The following is a 22667-nucleotide window of genomic DNA, read 5'->3' as shown; positions in this document are numbered from 1 at the left end:
GCACAGCTCCGGGGGGTCTCACTGGGGCCGCAGGAGCCGCCACGCTTGAAGACTTTCCAGAGAGTGGCAGGAGCCAGGATACCGCCTGCACTCACCATGTGCGTAACCTGGGTGCATCTCCGCGGGACCCACTCTCTCCCGAAGGTGCCCCTGTGCCCCCAGGCCGGGGTGCACGACCAGGCACCTTTGCTCTTGCGGATCCAGCACCGGCAGAGAGACAGGACCCAGCAGAGACAACGCTGCGGTGCCAGGGGCAGGACACGGAGGGCTCAACTCTGCAAAGCCCACAGGCCGTGGAGGTCGCCACAGACACACGGCACGGGCCTCACCTGAGGAAGGCTTTCGCGTGGGTGAGGTGAGGTGTCACCAACAAGAAATCATCCACCAAACGCAGGAGCAGCCTGAAATAAAGTAAAATACACGGGCAAGGTTAACTTTACACTTTTTACGTAGTATCTGTCTACGAGGGACTGAATGTCAAACAATTTACACAGGCAAAAATAAAGTAACATTCTCCAAAGCGGTTAAATCAAAAACTTAAATTTCTTTCCAACAGACGTGCTCTCTGCAGTTCACTGACAGAGCAATTCCTCATTCATTACAAGCACTCGGTGCTCAGCACTGGCTTGTGCAATTCCGCACCAGCTGGAGGTGAACAAAGGCCGCCAGGTGCGGCCCCAATTCTCAGACTCTTAGGGAAAAATAACTGAAGATGGTAAGAATGTTGGGCCGGGAACCTCGCCCCTTCTGAGCCACATGGTGCCCTTTACCAGCAGGGCAACTGTGGTTCTCAGCATCATCCGAGACCCAGATCCTGCCCCCAGGAAGCGGGGCACGGTGCACTGTGCAACCCTCAGGCCCAAGCCCGGCGCCCCGTGACCATGTACCAGAGGCGTCCCGTCCCAGAGGGCTGACCAGGGTGCCGCCAGCTCAAGGACACTTCCCTCCAAGTCTCAGAGCAAGCTGTGTATACAAGAAATTTTTGTTTCTGTTACATAAACGTATTTCAATCTATAACTTGAACCTTAATGAAGAAGAACCTTGATCCGCTATACATGCTATAATAGGAGCTAGAGTTTCAAAAGAAGCACAGGAAAAATCCGGAGACTTCGAGAGAAATGGCCGTATGGCCTGCAGGCTTCCTGACGCATCCTTCACTAACTGCTTGTTCAATGATACTATTTTCATAAAAAAAGTAACTGCTGTCCACATCCTCTCCAGCACCAGAACACTTCTACAGTGTAAAGTAGTTCAACCGTTGTAGAAGACAGTGTGGTAATTCCTCAGGGATCTAGAACTAGAAATACCATTTGACCCAGCCATCCCATTACTGGATATATACCCAAAGGGTTATAAATCATGCTGCTATAAAGACACATGCACATGTATGTTTATTGTGGCACTATTCACAATAGCAAAGACTTGGAACCAACCCAAATGTCCATCAGTGACAGACGGGATTAAGAAAACGTGGCACATATACACCATGGAATACTATGCAGCCATAAAAAAGGATGAGTTCATGTCCTTTGCAGGGACATGGATGAAGCTGGAAACCATCATTCTCAGCAAACTATTCCAAGGAAAGAAAACCAAACACTGTATGTTCTCACTCATAGGTGGAAATTGAACAATGAGAACACTTGGACACAGGGTGGGAAACATCACACACCGGGGCCTGTCACGGGGTGGGAGGAGGGTTGAGGAATAGCATTAGGAGAAATACCTAATGTAAATGACGAGTTAATGGGTGCAGCACACCAACATGGCACATGTGTACATATGTAACAAACCTGCACGTTGTGCACATGTATCCTAGAACTTAAAAGTATTAAAAAAAAAAAAAAAGTAATTGCTGTCAACAAAAGCCAGCTGAGTTGAACCACATTAGGTTGGCACAATATTTAGGCATGTGACGTCCTTGGGTGTAGACCCCATGCAAGTGGGATGGGCAATGGGCTGAAGGGGCACCCAGTCCAGGCCACCTGTTGAGGGCCTGCCGGGAGATGCGGAGCCTCAGGCTGCACCAGCCTGTGTCCCCGAGGACCCTAAAGGAACCCGGGTGGATGTGATGGAAGCTGGTGTGCTTCCTCGGTGTTGAATTCACACGTGCGTCATGCAGGGCAGTGGCCCTCCTGCCTGCTGAGCCCCGAGGCCTCTGGACACGGCCGCTGGACAGAGTCCGCATGGAGCCCGCAGTCCTCGGGCTGTGCAACCCCTCCTGTGTGGCTTCACACCAAGGAGGGGCTGCAACCTTGTCTGGTTCCTCAAGACAGAGCAGTCATGATATCCAGAGCACCAGGAATATTAATACTGAACACGTTAAAAGCAAATCGTCCCCCACCCAAGACCCCTGGGGAAGAGGAGGCCTCACCCGTCCCGCCGCATCCCTGCAAACAGCTTGTTCTCCATGTCGCCATAGCACAGGCTGCAGAGCAGCGTGGACAGGATGGAGCCCTGCGGGATCCCCTGGCACTGGATGTAGGACCTGGGGCGGGAAGACGCAGGTAAGCGATGGGTGGGGCATGTGTGGACATGTGTACACTCACACAGAACCACACACAGACCCTCATACACATCACCTCCACACACAACAACACGTCTACCATTCAGCCGGCAAACACCTCACAAACACACCAGATGAGACCTCTGAACACAATCCCCGCGCCCACTCTCACTGCGAACTGGGGCGGCTTAGCGCAGATCCAGCCACAGCTGTGACCACATCCTTGTTCTCAACCATCAAGGCTTTCTTTCATTAAGGTTTCTTAAATCTTCGAGTTTATTCACAGAACCAGACACTTGACCCGGAAGGAATGCTTAACTGGACTCCTTTCTTTTCAAGGAATTTATCCACAGTGAAAGTTCACAGCCCTACATGTAGCAGCTGTGTGCCAACCCATACAGCCTTGCCCCTGGTTTCACCACAACCAACGAGACGCAGACACTCTCCAAACAAACAAGGACGCCAAGGGTGCGTTTTCAGACAAACAGTGAGAGCAGAATAGCCCCTTGGAACCTGAAGGTGTACATAGAAGGCATGGCTGCCACGTGACCCTCAGCCATCCCCAGAGCCCATAGGATGCCCACTCCTGTTGCTAAGAGACACTTGCAGCCTATTGCAAAAACAAGACCTGTTATTTTCGGGAAGTGCTGTAGGCGGTCACCTTAAAAAGAGGCTTTCCGGCCAGGCGTGGTGGCTCACGCCTGTAATCCCAGCACTTTGGGAGGCCAAGGTGGGTGGATCACCTGAGGTCAGGAGTTTGAGCTATCCCAGGCCACCTGCCCCATGGCCAGCACAGAGCCCCCGAGAGGAGCAAACTACACGGTCAACCCCCCACTTTCCAGATGGGAAATCTAGCCACAGAGAGAAGAGCCCGTGCCCTTGCGGGGGTCACGCGACAGGGACGGGAATGAGAATCAGATAAAATCCTCTTGTATATGGAGAGAGAGATACAGCGTGTGACAGCGGGGTGTCCAGCGTCAGTAGTAACTTGGAGCTGACAAGCTGCAGGCTCAAACGCTCAGCCGCACCCCCAACCCAGACACACCCCACACCCCTCGTCCTCCGCACAGGAGCAAGTCCACGCCCCGCTTGCCATTTCCAGGCCTCACGTAGCATCTGCTCTGCTCCAGCAGCTGCAAGCTGGGCCATGTTCCCGGGGCCTTGGGCACCTGCAGCCCAGGAGCCGGAGGGGTGGGGGGCCAGAAAAGGAGACCCTGGTGGCCCCGGGAGAAGGGCAGTGGGGAAGGGGCAGGGCAGAGGTGAGCAGAAGCCCTGCCAGTCTGCCCACCCACCCGCTGGGCAATGGCACCCGGCCACCCGACTCACTTGCCCCCGATGCGCACGGCGTGGTGGCACACGAAGCGTAGGAAGACGTCGAAGAGGCCACTGCTGGTCTCGTTCAGGGAGGAACTCTGGGAAAGCAGAAGACAGACACACGAGAGTGAGCCGGTGGGTACCGAGATAGGCAGGACCACGTGGCCAAGACCCTCCATCCCTTCTGGGGTCGGTGTTCGTGATGAAGCGTGGGCTGGGCTGGAATGCAGGGCCATTGTGGGCTGGCCGGGCCGAGTTTGCAGACACACAGGGGCTTAGGCAGAGTGTGTGACACAGAACATCCCCTCTGAGCCACCTGTGTGTCCAGCTGGGCTCAGACCCACACAGCCCACCGTGGCCCAGATGGCACACGTGATCCATAAGTTGCTGCCCGGCTGCCGGGCACTGGGTCTGGGTCCCAGGAGCCCACGCCACCCCCACCCCCACTCTGGGAGCCAAGGAAGTTTGCCCAGAGGTCTCTGAGCCTCACTCAGTGGACACGACTGTCCCTTAAAGTGGAACAAGCGTTAAACGGGCATCTGCAAAGAGCCACAGGGTCACGTGAACAGACCCAGCACTGAGGGGCCAGCTCAGCGGAACGCGGCTCAAACACGGCCTGTCCTTCTAAGAAGGGGCACACATTTCCGTTGGCCTCGCACCCAGCACTGAGGGGCCAGCTCGGTGGGATGCGGCTCAAACATGGCCTGCCCTCCTAAAGGAGGGGGACACCTTTCCTTTGGCCTCAAGATCAAAATTGCCAGAGAAGACGTTTAGCAAATCATGAATAAAGTCACTGCGGGGCTGGAGAGAGGCCAAGTGGTCAAACGTGAGCAGGTGCCTGAATGCAGCAGCTGTCACGGCCCGGCCCAGCTTAGATTCCGCCAAGGCACACAGCTCCTCATGCCCCCACCACAGCTCATTCCCCCGACCGCCCCCCAGGGCCAACAGTCTGCCTGGTGATGAGCCCAGTGATGCCCCAGGTGAGGACCCACTGCTGGGGTCCATGCCCAACCCTGGGGGCAGTGCTCAGACCTGCTCAATGACGACGGCATCTCTCAGCGGGCTGGTCTCCTGCAGGTGAGCCACGAACTGTCGCATGTACGGCTGGAGGTCCGTCAAGGTAGAGACCTGCCGGCAGAGGAGAGGGCATGAGCCACAAATGTGGCCCACCCTGGCCAGAGCTGGGCACTTGTTTCTTCCAACCAGGACACGTGGACCTGAAGCCAAGCCCAATGGCAGGAGGAAGCCCAGGGAGCCCCCGGGGAGCTTGGGAAAGGGGAGCTGAGGGGCCGGGGACACAAAGCAGCTATAGACACACCTGGGACTCCACCTGCAGCCACCACACATCAGACCCCCGTGACCGACCGCCATCCACAATCACCACATGTCAGACCCCCACGACCGTCCCACGACCGTCCGCCACCCACAGTCACCACACATCAGACCCCACGACCGACCACGACCGACCGCCATCCACAGCCACCACACATCAGACCCCACGACCGACCACAACCAACCGCCATCCACAGCCACCACACATCAGACCCCCGTGACCGACCGCCATCCACAATCACCACATGTCAGACCCCCACGACCGTCCCACGACCATCCACCACCCACAGTCACCACACATCAGACCCCACAACCGACTGCCATCCACAGTCACCACACATCAGACCCCACGACCGACCGCCATCCACAGCCACCACACATCAGACCCCACGACCGACCACAACCGACCGCCATCCACAGCCACCACACATCAGACCCCCGTGACCGACCGCCATCCACAATCACCACATGTCAGACCCCCACGACCGTCCCACGACCGTCCACCACCCACAGTCACCACACATCAGACCCCACGACCGACTGCCATCCACAGTCACCACACATAAGACCCCACGACCGACCACGACCGACTGCCATCCACAGTCACCACACATCAGACCCCACGACCGACCACCATCCAGTCACCACACATCAGACCCCACGACCGACCACCATCCAGTCACCACACATCAGACCCCACGACCGACCGCCATCCACAGTCACCACACATCAGACCCCACGACCGACCGCCATCCACAGTCACCACACATCAGACCCCACGACCGACCGCCATCCACAGTCACCACACATCAGACCCCACGACCGACCGCCATCCACAGTCACCACACATCAGACCCCACGACCGACCGCCATCCACAGTCACCACACATCAGACCCCACGACCGACCGCCATCCACAGTCACGTGGCACAAGTGGCACTCAAGCTCCTGGGCCTCTCCAGCCCAGCGCTGAAGGGATTGCAGGGAGGCAGGTGCAGCCACAGCACAGGCAGGAGAAGAGTCTGGAGACGTGGGAGAGAGACCGGCACCCCCACCTCCTGTTCTGCAGAATCCCCCAGGATGCTTGCCATTTACCACAGGACCCACCAAGCCCCTGCGTCCCCAAGATAGGATGTGAGAAGGTATGCAGCTCACGCTAACACCGACACAGGAGACCTTGAACTTGTGAGGCATAAAAGAGGCACACGGATGGCCGGGCGCGGTGGCTCAAGCCTGTAATCCCAGCACTTTGGGAGGCCGAGGCGGGCGGATCACAAGGTCAGGAGATCGAGACCACAGTGAAACCCCGTCTCTACTAAAAATACAAAAAATTAGCCGGGCGCGGTAGCGGGCGCCTGTAGTCCCAGCTACTCAGGAGGCTGAGGCAGGAGAATGGCGGGAACCCGGGAGGCGGAGCTTGCAGTGAGCCGAGATCGCGCCACTGCACTCCAGCCTGGGCAACAGCGTGAGACTCCGTCTCAAAAAAAAAAAAAAAAAAAAAAAAAAAAAAGAGGCACACGGCGACTTTGTGCTTTGGCATGTTCCCCGGCCCCCAGGAGCTGGCAGCAGGGCCATGGGCTAAAACCACATCGAGTACAATTCAACCCTGAGAACCGACCTGGAAGGCAGTAACAGGAAGGTACACGGGGGCCCTGCACCCTTCCCAACCCCAGAGCAGGTAACAGGAAGGTACACGGGGGCCCTGCACCCTTCCCAACCCCAGAGCAGGTAACAGGAAGGTACACGGGGGCCCTGCACCCTTCCCAACCCCAGAGCAGGTAACAGGAAGGTACACGGGGGCCCTGCACCGTTCCCAACCCCGGAGCAGGTAACACTCCCACAAATAGCCCATGGGTCTGAGGTCAGCGGAAATCATCCCAGAAATCTGTAATTATTTTGGACTCAATACAGAAAAGCCAATATATCAAAACTGGCAAGATGCTGCTGAAGCAGGTCTCCAGTGCAGGGTCCCCAGCCACTGTGGTACCAGGGAATGGTTTCATGAAAGACGGTTTTTCCACAGGACAGCAGTGGGGAAGGGGATGGTTTCGGGAGGAAACGGTTCCACCTCGGATCATCAGGCATTAGATTCTCATAAGGAGCACACAACCTAGACCCGTCTCGCACAGTTCACAGTAGGGTGTGCACACCTCTGAGCACCGCGTGCCCCTGCTGATCTGACAGGAGGTGGCCTCAGGCGGGAACGCTGGCTCACCACACCCCACCAGCCTCCTGCTGTGCGCCCGGTTCCTCTCAGGCCCCAGACCGGTGCCAGTCCATGGCCAGGGACCTGGGGACCCTTGCTTTAGAGGGAAAATTACAACTTCAGATGCTTCTTTAGAAAAGAAAGTTCAAATGTCCATAATCAAAGCTTTTCCCTCAAGGAGCCGGAAAAAGAACAATAAACAAAGCCTAAAGGAAATGGAATGAGGCCATTGATAAATAGCAGACACCAATTACGCAGGAAACAGCCGGGAAATCAGCACACGTGAAACTCTTCTGTGAAGAGAGTCATGAAACTGAAAGACTCCTAGCGAGACCTGGAGAAGGAAACGGAGACCGTCAGCACCAAGGCTGGAGGCAGCTACCGCTGCAGATCTCACGGAACCTGCAGGAAGCGAGTCTCGGCCGGGTGTGGTGGCTCACACCTGTCATCCCAGCACTGTGGGAGGCCGAGACGGGCGGATCACCTGAGGTCAGAAGTTCGAAACCAGCCTGGCCAACATGGAGAAACCTTGTCTCTACTAAAATTACAGAAATTAGTTGGCATGGTGGTGGGCGCCTATAATCCCAGCTACCTGGGAGGCTGAGGCAAGATAACTGCCTGAACTCAGGAATTGGAGGCTGCAGTGAGCTGAGATCGCGCCAATGCACTCCGGCCTGGGCAACAGAGCGAGACTCCGTTACAAAAAAAGAAAAAAGAAAGAAAGCGAGTCTCCAACTCGCAGAGGAATTCCAAGGACGGAGCCCAGCCAGGGCCACATCCAGGCCAATGAGCACAGGGAGGCCTGGAAGTCCTGCCCACCGGCCACACACCATTGCAGGCACCTCATGACCCAGGAGTGGAAGGAACAGAATGGGGAGCCAGGGGGAGGCCCCCACACCCTGACTTACTATAAATACGCTGAAGGAGTGGTCTCCTCAACAAAGCTGTCAGAGCAACTGCAGACCTCCTCCAGGAAGAAAAGCTCGCCTTCAACTCTGTGTTACCCCACGCATGAAAACCAGTCCCACAGATCCCCACGCATGAAAACCAGTCCCACAGATCCCCACGCATGAAAACCAGTCCCACAGAGCCCCACGCATGAAAACCAGTCCCACAGATCCCCACGCATGAAAACCAGTCCCACAGATCCCCACGCATGAAAACCAGTCCCACAGATCCCCACGCATGAAAACCAGTCCCACAGATCCCCACAGATCCCCACGCATGAAAACCAGTCCCACAGATCCCCACCTACCCCACGCATGAAAACCAGTCCCACAGATCCCCACAGATCCCCGCAGATCCCCACCTACGTTTGAAAGCCGACACAGTAAAGGCTGTTCTAAAAGGAGATGCAGAAGCAATGTCACCACAACCTCAAGGTAAACAGAGTTCCTGAAGGGAACACAAACAGATTTAGCCACAAACAGCTGCTAAAGTGGACTGCGTTAGTGGACTGCGTTAGTGGACTGTGTTAGAAGTACAAATTTCCAGTCCTCAAAAGGCTTGACTTAAGAGCACAAAAGCAAGACACACACGGCACAGACATTCACAGTGCACACATCTGATGCCAGACTTGCACCAGAACACAAAAAGAGCTCCTGCAAGCCGATGATGGCAGGCAGGTGCCCCGCACAGAGCAGGGCAGGATGGATGGGCACCCCCCGCAAGAGCCCCGGGGCGGCCAGCACGGGAACAGTGTGGACACATGGGCATCAAGAGAGCCCCCTGCACAATCCCACGAGGCGGCTGCGACACCATCAGGCCGGCGGCCACCGGAGGCACCACCCTCGCAAGCAGCCAGCCACCCCCCTGGAAACTCCCACAATATCCATAAAGCACGTCAGCGACCCAGCAACCCCACTCCTGGAATTCACCCAGAGGTGAGGGCCTCTGACCCCTGGGACGCCCCCAGAACCCAGAACACTCACAGCTGTGCAGTCCGCACCCAGGAGCCTCCACAGCAGCAGGAAGGATACATCCACGTGGCGTGTTCCACAGCAGATGCCACACGTGGACAGAACACGCAGCTGAAGCGTTGAGCACAGCTGAGACTTGGACCCCCAAACCCACCTCCTGCCTGATCTCACTTGTGGAGACCAGAAGAGGGAGACCATGGAGGTCAGCACCAGGGTCACGGTGGGGGCGGCACCTTCCGCTGCGGTGGGGGATTCTCCTGGGCTCTGGTGACTTTCTGCACCTGGGCACGGGTGGGTGGCGGGGAGGGGGGTCTCCTGGGCTCTGGTGACTTTCTACACCTGGGCACGGGTGGGTGGCGGGGAGGGGGGTCTCCTGGGCTCTGGTGACTTTCTACACCTGGGCACGGGTGGGTGGCGGGGAGGAGGGTCTCCTGGGCTCTGGTGACTTTCTACACCTGGGCACAGGTGGGTGGCGAGGAGGGGGGTCTCCTGGGCTCTGGTGACTTTCTACACCTGGGCACGGGTGGGTGGCGGGGAGGAGGGTCTCCTGGGCTCTGGTGACTTTCTGTACCTGGGCATGGGTGGGTGGTGGGGAGGGGGTTCTCCTGGGCTCTGGTGACTTTCTGTACCTGGGCATGGGTGGGTGGTGGGGAGGGGCGTCTCCTGGGCTCTGGCGACTTTCTACACCTGGACGCAGGTGGTAGCCATCAGGTTTCCACGAGTGTAAAATTCTGCTGAGTCATACATGAGATTTGCAAATAGCTGCAGTAGCCTCAAGAAGTCAGAGAAAGAGGTCCTTGCAGGTCTCCACATGCACCTTTCCCCAAACTGAAGCTCCAGGGACACTTCACCTCTGCACCCTGGCCTGGCACTACTCTGGGGGCTTACCACTCCAGCGTGCTCATGACCATTGGGTGGGAACCCAAGCCCAGGGCCCCTTTCACCCCTGCTGAGCCCCAAGGCCTCCAGCCGCTCTGGGAGGAGTGTGTCCCGGGGAGCGAGGCCTGAATCAGCCTTCCTGTCTCTCATAGAACCGGCACGGGCCAGGCTGGGGTCCTGGGGGTGCCGGGGGTCCAGGAAGGTACCATCCAGCGTCCCTACTCTCCTCTCAAACCCGGCTTGGAGTCTCCAAGGCCCAGCCCTGTGACAGGACAGGGGCACCTGTGCTGGAAGGGAGGACCCTGAATGTGGAGTTCACCAAACCAGCACCCAAGAGCGTGAGGACAATGGTACGGACCATGCCCGGAAGAGGAAGGAGGAAGGCCAAGGGGCCACACACACCCACGCCACAGACACAGTGTGGACATGCATGTGTCACGGACACATGCGCACACACACACCACAAATATGCACGTCACAGACACGCAGCACAGACACACGCTCATGCATACCACAGGCACACACACCAGAGACACACCATGCACACACATGTGCCACAGATACACACACATACATCACAAATATGCTCATCAGACACATGCACCACGGACACGCCTGTGCCACACACGTGCCACACACGTGCCACACGCGCATATCACAGATACACACACATATCACTGACGTGTAAATCATGGAAGTACCTCCATCACAGAAACACATCACAGACATGACTGCATCCTAGACACATCCAGATCCCAGGGACACACATCCTGGACACAACTGTATCACACGTGAGCCTTACGTGGCTCTTGAAGGTCTTGCGGACGTGCCCGTGGGCGGCCTTCCGGACCACAGCATACCGGCGCACGCAATATGTGTTCTGGGGCTTGATGATGCTGGCGATGACCTCCGTGAGCCTGTCCTGGGGGATGGTGTCGTATGCGCCCATCACATCCACCTGCGTGAGTGAAGGCAAGGAGGCTGAATATGGCCGCCCAGCAACTCAGACGCCACCTCTGCCCTCAGGGCCTGGCCGCAGCCCTGTCCCCCCATCTCTCTCTGAGCCCCACCTCTCCAGACCCCAAGGGCAGGGCGGGCTGTATGCCCTCTCTGAGCCTCAGGACAGGAGGGCCCTAGCTCAGGACTGGGGTGCGAGGCACCGGGGCCTGGTGGCTGAGCTGGTGCGGTTCCTTCTCTGACGGGAACTGGAATCCAGTGGGACCCTCCCTGGGAGGAGGAGCCCGGGGCAGTTGGGGTGCAGAGTCGGGGCCCATGTGCTGCAGGAAAGGCTGAAGGCCTCCCTGCCAGGTGCCGGGTGTGTCCCCAACAGTGACCGGGTCACCTGCACTCCCTGTGGCCCACCCAGCATGAGGTGTCAATCAGGCAGCCACCCCCAAGGTCCAGCAGGGCTGCTGACGGGGTCCCAGCGCCCACCTTGACGAAGTATAGCTTGGGCGGCGGGTCCTGGGCCCGCACACGCAGCACAAAGTTGCGCCAGGCCCTGTGGATATCATCCAGGCCCAGCACAGAGGCACCCAGGAGGCCGGGGCGCCGTGCCCGCTCGTAGTTGAGCACACTGAACAGTGCCTTCACCCTCGAGGCGAGACGCTCGGCCTGGCGGGGACGGCACGGGAGATGGTCAGGACAGTGGACCTGGCCAGGTGCCCCGCCCCACCAGAGGGACCCAGGGGAGAAGCAGCCCCACCCCAGTGTCCCCAGCTGCCCAGACCTAGGTCCTTGAACCCCTCCCAGCTTCCCCAGACCCTGTTTGAAACGTGGTCCCGGCTGCATGTGTGTTGCACATGGGATGCTCATGCCATACCTCTGTCCACCTCACCCCACACTCCCCTCAAATGACGGGGTCACTACAGCCACAGCAGCCACAGGGGTGGGGTGCAGGAGCCGTGGGGTGAGGGCCCAGGGTCCTCAGAGCCCGGTGGGGTCCTGGCAGCCATGGCCTGGTCCCTGGGCCCACATACGGAAGCACCCGGTGCCCGAGCACCACGGCAGGACACGAACCTGGGACCTCGCGCTTTGCTGCGTCCAGGCCCCAGCCCAGCCGCTGCTTGTGGTCCTCAGAGCCTGTCCCTGCCCCAGGACCTCCCCCAACACCCCCACACTGCTTTTCTGGAGGCACCAGCACCTCGGCCACCTCACCACGCCCACAAATGGGTGTAAGCCGTGCCGTGGGCCGGGCTGGGTCCCGTGGCCCCTCCTCCGGGCCCTGCATCTAAGCTGATAAAAAATGTGGGGCTCAAACACACTTCTGTTTAAAAAGGACACTAAACCAAAGCACAGTCACCCTCTTTTCTCTGCGGAACGTTCTGGCTCCCACGACGTAGTCCATGTTCACGATCGGCCGGAGCCCGTCAGGCTTGGGGAGGAAGCGGAGTCTGGACGCCAGCAGGGTGGGCCTGGCTTCCCGATGCTGCCTGGCCTCTGCTTCCGACAGCTCCCGCAGCTGCACCCTCTTCAAGTGCTGTCTGCAACAGAGAGCCCCTCAGGACACGCTCAGCCAGGCGCCAGACTAGGGGGAAGCTCACGGGAAGCCACAAGCCCCCATCGACTCAGTGAGGGCTCAGGACACCCACAGCAGCACACACTGAAGGCCATGCCCGGGGCCACGTCCTCCCACACCAGCCAGACGCCTCCGAGAGCCCTCTACTTGCAGGGCACCTGGACACCTGGTCCTACAGTCAACCCTAGGAACGCACAGTCCAGTGGTCAACCCCCAGGGTGACTGTCCCACCATCAGCACCAGGGAACCTGGTCCCATGATCAACCCCCAGCCTGCCTGTCCAGTGGCCGCCACCCAGGATGGGGTGCAAGGCTGCATCTGGGGCCACATGAACTCATGCTCCCTTCACACAGGATGCCTGTCCCTCTGGTACAGCCACTGGGTAGCCCAGGTCTGGCCCCAGGCAGGACCCTCAGGCAGAAAGAGCCGCATCCCTTCCAATGGAGAGGGCAGGTGAGGCTGCTCAGGGCAGCTCAGCCAAGGAGCAGAACCAGCTCCCGTGAGCCCACCAGCTCCCTGACACCTCTGCCCTTTGGCGTTTTCTCTCAAAACCACCCATGGGGGAGTGGGGAGCTGGAGTGGCCACACCTGGACCTGGGCATCTGCGGCTGATGGCCTAGTGCTCTATGGTCGCTGGGCCCGAGGGTGCTCTGGGGCTGGTGCCCTGACCCCAGGCCGCAGGCCCAGCCGAGCACAGGAGAGGCACAGTACCCTGTCCAGGGAGGAGGGGCCTCCGAGGCCCCTCAGGCAGAACATCAGCTCCAGCCGTGACAAGGAGCGACTAGTGGACCACCACGTCTGTCTGCTCCTTCCTGTCATCCCAATTAAATTCTTCCCAAAACACTGGTCAAATGACCACGTTGGGTCACACACCATTCACTATGTGCAATGTCTAAGTAGGGCACATTGTGTATTAACTCGTTCCCACAAGGAAAGCCCTGACTCTCCCCCAGATACAGGAGGAAACGGCCCCAGCCCCACGTCGGGGTCCCCAGCCCAGAGGCCGTGTTACCTCTGATGAGGTCTGCTGCCAGCTTCCTCTGCAGACATCCTGATTTGGGGCATGGGGTGTGAGAAGCCCCCCAGGGACTCGAGTGTGCAGAGGAGCCGGGGAAGCCCTGACCTTGTGACTAAAGAGTCCTCACCGAGCCCTCTAGTCAGCCTGGGTGGGACACAGAGAAGCTAATATCATGGCCTGGGCTCAGCCAGGCTGATGTCTCCCAGCCCAGCACTCCAGTCCCTCACTGACGCAAATCCAGCTTGAATCTGCCACAATCCCTCACACTCTTATCAGCTGAACACTGCAGACAAAATCTCGCAGCCATTCAAACGCAGCCACCTAGAAGTTAGCTCATGATGGACGTCTCCTACCCCGGGTGCTCCCCACACAGGTGCTCCCCACAGTGAGTCACCAAGAGGGTGGGATTTTATCCTCTCGTGACCTAAATCCAGCAGATTAAAGATTCATGCAGACCAGCATGAATTAAAAGACAATCGGGGGCCAGGCACAGTAGCTCAGCCTATAAACCAAGCATTCTGGGAGGCCAAGGTGGGTGGATCACCTGAGGTCAGGAACCAGCTGGTTCGAGACCAGCCTGGCCAACATGGCAAAAGCCCATCTCTACTAAAAATACAAAAATTAGCCAGGCGTGGTGGCAGGTGCCTGTAATCCCAGCTACTTAGGAGGCTAAGGCTGGAGAATTGCTTAAACCCGGGAGGTGGAAGTTGCAGTGAGTGAAGATTATGGCACTGCACTCTAGCCTGGGCAACAGAGCAAGTCTCCATCTCAAAAAACAAAAAAAAAAAAAAAGAGAAAGAGAGAATCGGATCCACATCCCGAGGAGGAGCAAGGAGGCTGGTGGTAGTGTTTCCATCCAATATAAACCGCTTCTGCTTTACAGACCCCAGAGACCACTTGGCATAAACTCCTGATTTCACAAGTAACAGAAAGTGAGCTCCGGGCAATCAGAGCCCCGCACAGAATCCACTCGGGCCAGGCCTGTGACGGGGGCCCTGGCTCCCAGCCCAGAGCCGCACAGCCAGGGAAGCACTGGCGCTGGGACGACAGGCGCACGCTGAGGCCGGGGCTGGTGCTGCAGGACTTCGAGAAGCAGGGGACCGGCGTGGGGGTACACTACCTGATTCCAATGCTTTGCAACTTGCTCCAGACACTCTTCCGGTAGAAAAAGAGCCTGTTCTTCTGAAACGTGGTCTCCGTGACATAAAAAAAAGACCTGAGCAGCTCGACCACATACACACTCATCAGCCAGTGCAGGAACTTGGCCAGGATCTCCTCCCGCAGGCGGTGCTCCGCGGCCGGCACACAGCCCACCCCTGAAACGAGAAGGACACCGCACATCCAGCTCACCGCAGGGCTGGCGACCTCATCGCAGACCTGCACCATCTGGTACGACAGCCATGGCCACGGGGAGCCCAGCAGGTCCAGGCTGAGATGGCCGCACACGGGACCCACACACGGGATCCCGCAGATCAAGCACAAAAAATGTCACATGTCCTGTGAGTGACGCTCCCACCAATGACACCCTAAATGATGAGCTGTGGACGTGCTGGGCTTCAGTAAAATTATTATTACGTTAATTTCACCTTTTCTTTTTTACTTTTTTAATGTGGCTGCTAGAATTTTTTTTTCTTTTTCTCTATTTTTTTTTTTTTTTTTTTGAGACAGTCTCCCTCTGTTGCCAGGCTGGAGTGCAGTGGCGCAATGTCAGCTCACTGCAACTTCCAACTCCCTGGTTCAAGCGATTCTCCTACCTCAGCCTCCCAGGTGGCTGGGATTACAGGCACCCACCACCATGCCCAGCTAATTTTTGTGTTTTTAGTAGAGATGGGGTTTCATCATGTTGGCCAGGTTGGTCTCGATCTCCTGACCTTGTGATCCATCTGCCTGGGCCTTCCAAAGTGATGGGATTACAGGCGTGAGCCACCGCGCCCAGCCTAGACATTTAAAAATGATCCACGTGGCTCACGTCATGCTCCTGTTGGATGACAATGGCTCGGAGCCTCATCCTTTGTCCTGGTCCCTAAGCAGAAGGGAGAAGGCAGATACTTCCCCGCCAGGCAGCACATCGGGGCTGGCACCAGACCGTAGGTTTGTGTGATTTCAAACTCGTCACCACGGAGCCCAGATCCCAACGTGCCTGGGGTTTTCCAGGCTGAACCCAGGCCGAGCGGACGCTGCTGTCACCCACTGGCTAAGGAACGCCGGCCACGTGGTGCTCCAGACACTCACGGGCCAAGATGACCGCCCTTCTCGTGAGTCTCCACATCTTCATCTGTGCATAAGCAGAGGTCCCCGGACGTCACTAGAAGCCATGGAGGCCACAGTGCAGGTAAAGCTGGGGTTTACCAGCAATAACAAGACAGAAGAACCAGGCACAGGACAAGGAAGGGGACCCCAGAAGGCAGGCCTGAGACAGAAGACAGACGGGGAACAGAGGAGGAAAAGCAGGGCAGGGACAAAGCTAAAGAAACACCGAACACGGAAAACAATATTAATAATGGTTACCTTGTGGGTGTGTCAAGATACCCAAGATAGAACTAAGTCAGCAGGGAAAATAGCACATAGGCTGGGGGTGGTGACCAGAGTTAAAATATACTTAAGGCTCTTACTGCTCAGGACAAGGGTAGCAATGTTTCAGACTTCATTTTAAAAGATCAGGGTAGGCCGGGCGCGGTGGCTCACGCCTGTAATCCCAGCACTGTGGGAGGCCGAGGCGGGCAGATCACTTGAGGTCAGGAGTTTGAGACAAGCCTGGCCAACATGGTGAAACCTCATCTCTACTAAAAATACAAAAATTAGCCAGGCGTGGTGGCGGGCACCTGTAATCCCAGCTACTCATGAGGTTGAGGAATGAGAACTGCTTGAACCCAGGAGGCAGAGGTTGCAGTGAGCCGAGGTTGCGCCACTGCACTCCAGCCTGGGTGACAGAGTGAGACTCTGTCTCAAAAAACAAAAGCAAACAATGACAATGAAAAGATCAGGGGGTAACACTAAGCAAAGGGAAATAAAAGCAAATGCCCAGTGACCAGGAGGCAACGACAGGATCCACACACACTTGGCAGGAAACGCACACAGCAACCCAAGAGGTAGTGAGAAACAAGAGAACGAGGACACGCAAAAGGCAAATGGAGAATCACAGTGCACCAGACGGGTCTCTAGTGACAGAAAAATGAAAACAAATCAAGTTATCCAGTTAAACAACAACTGTCAGACTGGACTGGAAATTCACCTACATGCTGTTAACAAGACATACCTACACGGTAAGAACAAAAAAGTGTTGAAAATTAGGCCAGGCACAGAGGCTCATGCCTGTAATTCAGCACTTTGGGAAGCCGAGGTAGGTGGATCCCTTGAGTCCAAGAGTTTGAGACCAGCCTGGGCAACACAGCAAGACCCTGTCTCTAGAAAACATTTTAAAATTAGCCAGGTGTAGTGGTGCGTGTCTGTAGTCCTAGCTGTTCAGGAGGCTGAGGTGAGAGAATGGCTCACACCGGGAGGTAAAGGTTACAGTGACCTGTGATCATGCCACTTCACTCATCCTGGGCAACAGAGCAAGACTCTGTCTCAACAACAAAAATACATATATATATATAAGGCAGAAAACAGATACAGCAAGAAAATACTAATCAAATGAAGCCCAGTGTGGCAGTACTAAGGGCAATTTAAAAAAAGAATCACTAGATGACTAGAGACATAGAAGTCTACAAAAGATTCACTCATCAGGAAGATAAAAATTCTACCACGTGCATGCACCTAATAATGCCCCATATAAATGCCACCAAACAAGAAGAAATGAACAGACCCATCCCCCATGTGATGGACTGTGGCCTCCTTCTTGGAATTTCATGCATCTAGGAGACAGAAGCTTTGCACAGGACTTAATAAGCTAGATATAGTGAACATGCCCTCTATTGGCAGGACGTCAAATTTACCATGGCTGATTCTGGAAACCATCCACACACTAGATCACAAAGCAAAGATCCACAATTGGTATTATACAGACCACCATACAACTGAGTTTGAAATCAATAACAAAATGATAACTTAAAATACTCTACATATCTGGAAAATAAACCATGTTCAAATAACTCACTGCTCAAAGAAATCACAGAATAAGTTAAAGAATACTTAAAAGTGACTGATATCAAAATGACTTCACATCAAAACACAGGGTGCGCAAAGAAAAAAATCACAGTGTAAGAATATTTAAAAGAAGTATTAACACGTATGAACACTTTTAAGTATTTTAAGAACACTTAAAAGTGGCTGATGTCGAAATTCACATCAAAACACAGGGTGCAGCTAAGGCAGCACTTAGAGGGAAAGGCATAACTAAACTAAGAAGTTAGAAAAGAAATGAAACAATAAACCAAAAGAAAGCATATAATGGAAAGATAGAAATATTAGAGGTAAGTCAGTGAAATTCAAAACCAAGACCCAAGAGAGAAGTCTGACGAAGGCCGGCGGAGACACCAGCCCTCCACGTAGGTCTCAGAGCAGGAGACAGATGGAGACACTCCAACCTGTGGCTGGATGTCAATCCACATGAGGGGGCGACTGGAGGCAGAGCCCAGCCTAAGCAATGACCGGCAGGTGCCCAGAATAAGGTGACAAGGGTTGCCACCCACCCAAGGGAGCCAAGCTGAGGGGCAGCTTGGGAGAAAATAGGACAAGTGAGGGGGTTGGGGTGCCTTGTTTTCCTTCAGGCCACAGAGAATCCTTTCTGGGATGTCTCCAGCAACACTTGGCAGCAGACACAGGCAGCCCAGAGTCCAGCCTCAGCATGACAAGGACACCCGGGGACCGCGCCTCACTCACCCTGCATGACAGGGACACAGGGGACCACGCCTCACTCACCCTGCATGTGACAGGGACACCCGGGGACTGCGCCTCACTCACCCTGCATGTGACAGGGACACCCGGGGACCGCGCCTCACTCACCCTGCATGTGACAGGGACACCCGGGGACCGCGCCTCACTCACCCTGCATGTGACAGGGACACCCGGGGACCGCGCCTCACTCACCCTGCACGAGACAGGGGCACATTGTGACCTCATCTGAAATCAGAGAATAGCAGTGATGACAGGCAGAGTCCTGATCAGAGAACTCAAACTCTCCTCCACGAAGGAAGCTGGAGCGCAAAAAAGCAAAAATGGGTTGCATGACGATTATCTGACTCGGCGTGGTCCACCTGAGCTGCAGCAGGTGTCAGGCAGCTGCTGTTCGATGGGTAGGGACTTCCAGTCACGCAAGACACAGCAGTTCAAGCAAACTGCTGTAAACACTAGGCCGACTTAGCCATTCTGCACTGTACACAGAAAACCGTGTTAGGAGAGCCAATCTCATGTTATATGACTTTTGCCACCATTAAAAGAAAAAAAAAAAAAAGAGCCCAGGAAGGTCACCCTCCTTGTCTGCATGGCCAGAAGTCTTAAATGTCTCGGGAGTTTGTGGGGAGGGGGTGAAATCGGGACTTCTTCTGGCTGCCACTGTAGGGCCTGGGAGCACTGGGAGCCAAAAGGAGGCTGGAGCGGAGGTGCCTCAACATCAAATCCAGAAAAACAGAGTGGGGACACGGCAGGGCTCAGCAGCACCATCCCCTGAACACCTACAAGCACTGTCCCTTCCCTGAGCAGGTGGAGCCATTTGCTGTCCTCTGCTCCCACGTGGCCCTCTTCATACCTAAAGACCAGACCAGGATCTGTGCTGGAGGACAGTCTCATCTCCCTCCTTCTACCCTGTCCTGGCATAGTCAACAAACAATTTTTTTTTTTTTTTAAGACAGGGTTTCACTCTCATCACCCAGGCTGGAATGCAAGGGCACAATCTCAGCTCACTGCAACCTCCACCTCCTGGGTTCAAGTGATTCTCCTGCCTCAGCCTCCCAAGTAGCTGGGACTACAGGCACACACCACCATGCCCAGCTACTTTTTGTAATTTTAGTAGAGACGGGGTTTCATCATGTTGGTCAGGCTGGTCCTGAACTTCTGACCTCAGGTGATCCACCTGCCTCAGCCTCCTAAAGTGCTGGGATTAAGGCGTGAGCCACAGTACCTGGCCTTCAACACACAATTAAACTTAAACACAAACCTGCATATTGGCTGACCACGTGCACCTGCAACACCCTTACCTCCCACCCCCAGGAAGAGGGGGTTCTCCTCCCCACCACTCATTCCCATCCTTGAAATTTCAAAGGGGATTACAGGTAATCCGCAGGGACCCTCGCCAGAGCGTCTGTGCTTCCAGACGCTTCTCCCCATTGCCGGCAATCCGGCTCCACTGCCGTGCCCAGCCTCCTCTGTTTACTGCTCTGGCCTCAGTGCCTGGAAACTGTGTGTCCATCAAAACGTGAAGGTGAACCTCGTAAGTTTATGCAAACTGGACAGGAGGGAGAGCAGAGGCAGAGATCACCTTGTCCACTCGACGTTCAGAGCGAGAAGCCACATATGCCCACTTGACAATGGAGACTGGGGGACCAGGGCTCTGCCTGCCCCCTTTTCTGAGCCCCCTACTGCATTCAGCTCTGGGGCCTGGGCCCTCGACGGCCACCACCTCCTCACCTGGGCTCCTGCGCAGCCAAGCACAGTCCCGCACGCTCATCTTCCACGTCAGCTCCCGCAGGGAGAGCTTGGCGTGCTTCCCCAGAGAGATGAACTTCTTGGTGTTCCTGAGGAAGCGGCGTTGGTTGTGCCTGGAGCCCCAGAGGCCGGGGGGCACCAGCCGGCGCAGGCAGGCCCGCACGAAGCCGTACACCTGCCAGGGGCTGCTGTGCTGGCGAAGCAGCTGCACCAGGCGACGGCGGTCTGTGTCCTCCTCCTCGGGGGCCGCCACTGAGCCCTGGGGCTTCTCCCGAGCACAGACACCGGCTGCTGGGGTGACCGCAGCCCGCAGCGGGCAGTGCGTCTTGAGGAGCGCCCCGTAGGGGCACTTCGCGTGGTTCCCAAGCAGCTCCAGAAACAGGGGCCGCATTTGCCAGTAGCGCTGGGGCAGGCGGGGCGGCCTGCGGGGAGTCCCTGGCATCCAGGGCCTGGAACCCAGAAAGATGGTCTCCACGAGCCTCCGGGCGCCAGTCAGGCTGGGCCGCAGGGAGTTGAGTAGGAAGGAGGGCCGCAGCTGCTCCTTGTCGCCTGAGGAGTAGAGGAAGTGCTTGGTCTCGGCGTACACCAGGGGACAACGCGTGTCCCAGGGACTTGGTGGCCGCGATGTGGATGGGGGGCCCGCGTGGTGCTGGCGGCCCACGGATGGGTGGGAGTGGCGTGTGCCAGACAGCGCACCCTCCAAAGAGGTGGCTTCTTCGGCAGGTCTGGCAGGTGACACCACACAGAAACCACGGTCACTCGGTCCACGCGTCCTGTCCGGGTGGGCCCAGGACCCCTGCCCAACGGGCGTCCGCTCCGGCTCAGGGGCAGCCCCACGCCTGGGCCTCTTGGGCAACGGCAGACTTCGGTTGGCACTACCCCGGCGCCTCCTCGCACCCGGGGCTGGCAGGCCCATGGGGACCCCGGCCTCCCTGACGCTACGGTTCCAGGTCAGTTCGCAGCCCAGACCCCTTCGGGTTCCACTCGCGTGTGGCGCGGGCCGGCCCTGAGTGGCAGCGCCGAGCTCGTACAGCGGCGGCCCGCACACCTGGTAGGCGCAGCTGGGAGCCACCAGCACAAAGAGCGCGCAGCGTGCCAGCAGGTGAACCAGCACGTCGTCGCCCACGCGGCGCAGCAGCAGCCCCCACGCCCCGCTCCCGCGCAGTGCGTCGGTCACCGTGTTGGGCAGGTAGCTGCGCACGCTGGTGGTGAAGGCCTCCGGGGGACCGCCGCGGGCCCCGTCCAGCAGCGCAAAGCCGAAGGCCAGCACGTTCCTCGCGCCGCGCTCGCACAGCCTCTGCAGCACCCGGGCTACCAGCTCCTTTAGGCAGGACACCTGCGGGGGAAGCGCTCTGAGTCGCCTGCGCTGCTCTCCGCATGTCGCCGGTTCCCCCCGGCCGCCCTCAACCCCCGCCGGACATGGACCCTGGGGAGGCCCACCTGGCGGAAGGAGGGGGCGGCGGGGGGCGGCCGTGCGTCCCAGGGCACGCACACCAGGCACTGGGCCACCAGCGCGCGGAAAGCCGCCGGGTCCCCGCGCTGCACCAGTCGCCAGCCCTCGGGCCCCAGGCGCTGCACGAACGTGGCCAGCGGCAGCACCTCGCGGTAGCGGCTGCGCAGCAGGGAGCGCACGGCTCGGCAGCGGGGAGCGCGCGGCATCGCAGGGGTGGCCAGGGCCGGGGCCTCCCACGTGCGCAGCAGGACTCGGCTCTGCCTCCAACCCGCGCCGCGAGGAGAGGGCGGGGCCGCGGAAAGGAAGGGGAGGGGCTGGGAGAGCCTGGAGGGGGCTGGGCCGGGGACCCGGGAGGGGTCGGGAGGGGGGCGGGGTCCGCGCGGAGGAGGCGGAGCTGGAAGGTGCAGTGGCGGGACGGGCAGCGCGGTCCCGGACGTCTGCGCCCGCGAATCCACTGGGAGCCCCGGCCTGGCCCCTACCGCGGCTCCGGGCGGACCCCGGGGTCTGGGCCGCGCTTCCCCGCCCGCGCGCCGCTCTGGCTCCCAGGGTGCAGGGACCCCAGCGAGGGCCCCAGCGGAGAGGGGTCGAATCGGCCTAGGCTGTGGGGTAACCCGAGGGAGGGGCCGTGATGTGGGGGCCCTGGGAACAGGTGCGAGCGGCGACCCCTTCGCCGCTTTCTCAGCTGGGCCTGATCCCGAGACCCAGGGCTGCCCCCAGGTCCGGACGCGGGGCGTCAGGCTCCGGGCACCGCGAATGCCAGGCGTGAAGGGGAGGACGGAGGCACGTAGACGCGGCTGGAGACTAACCTGAGGACACAACAGCGCTCCCTGGACGGGCACGCGGGGGCTCCCGGAGCGCCTCCCTGCAACACTTTGCCGAGACTAGGGCTCCTTGACACAGGCCCGTCATTTCTCTTTGCAGGTTCTTAGGCGGCGAGGGGT

At 57.7% G+C, this 22667-nt stretch overlaps 1 protein-coding gene across 5 annotated transcripts in view; it reads right to left on the bottom strand.

Annotated features, from left to right (window-relative positions):
• LOC105464568 (telomerase reverse transcriptase) overlaps window positions 1–22011 on the bottom strand; it is a 34488-nt gene extending 12477 nt beyond the window's left edge. For 3 of the 5 annotated variants that reach the window (XM_011712563.3, XM_011712565.3, XM_071099122.1), the window contains exons 1-11: window positions 21714–21941; window positions 20256–21609; window positions 18720–18752; window positions 14812–15007; window positions 12458–12638; window positions 11590–11769; window positions 10958–11113; window positions 4853–4948; window positions 3833–3918; window positions 2375–2488; window positions 330–401 (exon numbers count right to left, since the gene is read on the bottom strand). In XM_011712563.3, the coding sequence (XP_011710865.2) occupies window positions 330–401; window positions 2375–2488; window positions 3833–3918; window positions 4853–4948; window positions 10958–11113; window positions 11590–11769; window positions 12458–12638; window positions 14812–15007; window positions 18720–18752; window positions 20256–21609; window positions 21714–21932 (2687 nt within the window). In that variant the 5' untranslated portion in view covers window positions 21933–21941. Of the gene's footprint in view, window positions 1–329; window positions 402–2374; window positions 2489–3832; window positions 3919–4852; window positions 4949–10957; window positions 11114–11589; window positions 11770–12457; window positions 12639–14811; window positions 15008–18719; window positions 18753–20255; window positions 21610–21713 lie in introns of all 5 variants that reach the window. The other 2 variants (XM_011712566.3, XM_011712564.3) reach the window with 2 other exon arrangements.
• Between the last annotated feature and the right edge of the window lie 656 nt (window positions 22012–22667).

The sequence above is a fragment of the Macaca nemestrina genome, chromosome 6 (genome assembly GCF_043159975.1).
Source record: "Macaca nemestrina isolate mMacNem1 chromosome 6, mMacNem.hap1, whole genome shotgun sequence".
In the NCBI taxonomy this organism is placed as follows: Eukaryota; Metazoa; Chordata; class Mammalia; order Primates; family Cercopithecidae; genus Macaca; species Macaca nemestrina.
Note: the sequence above shows the minus strand (reverse complement) of the source record. Positions and strands in the feature narration are given on the sequence as shown.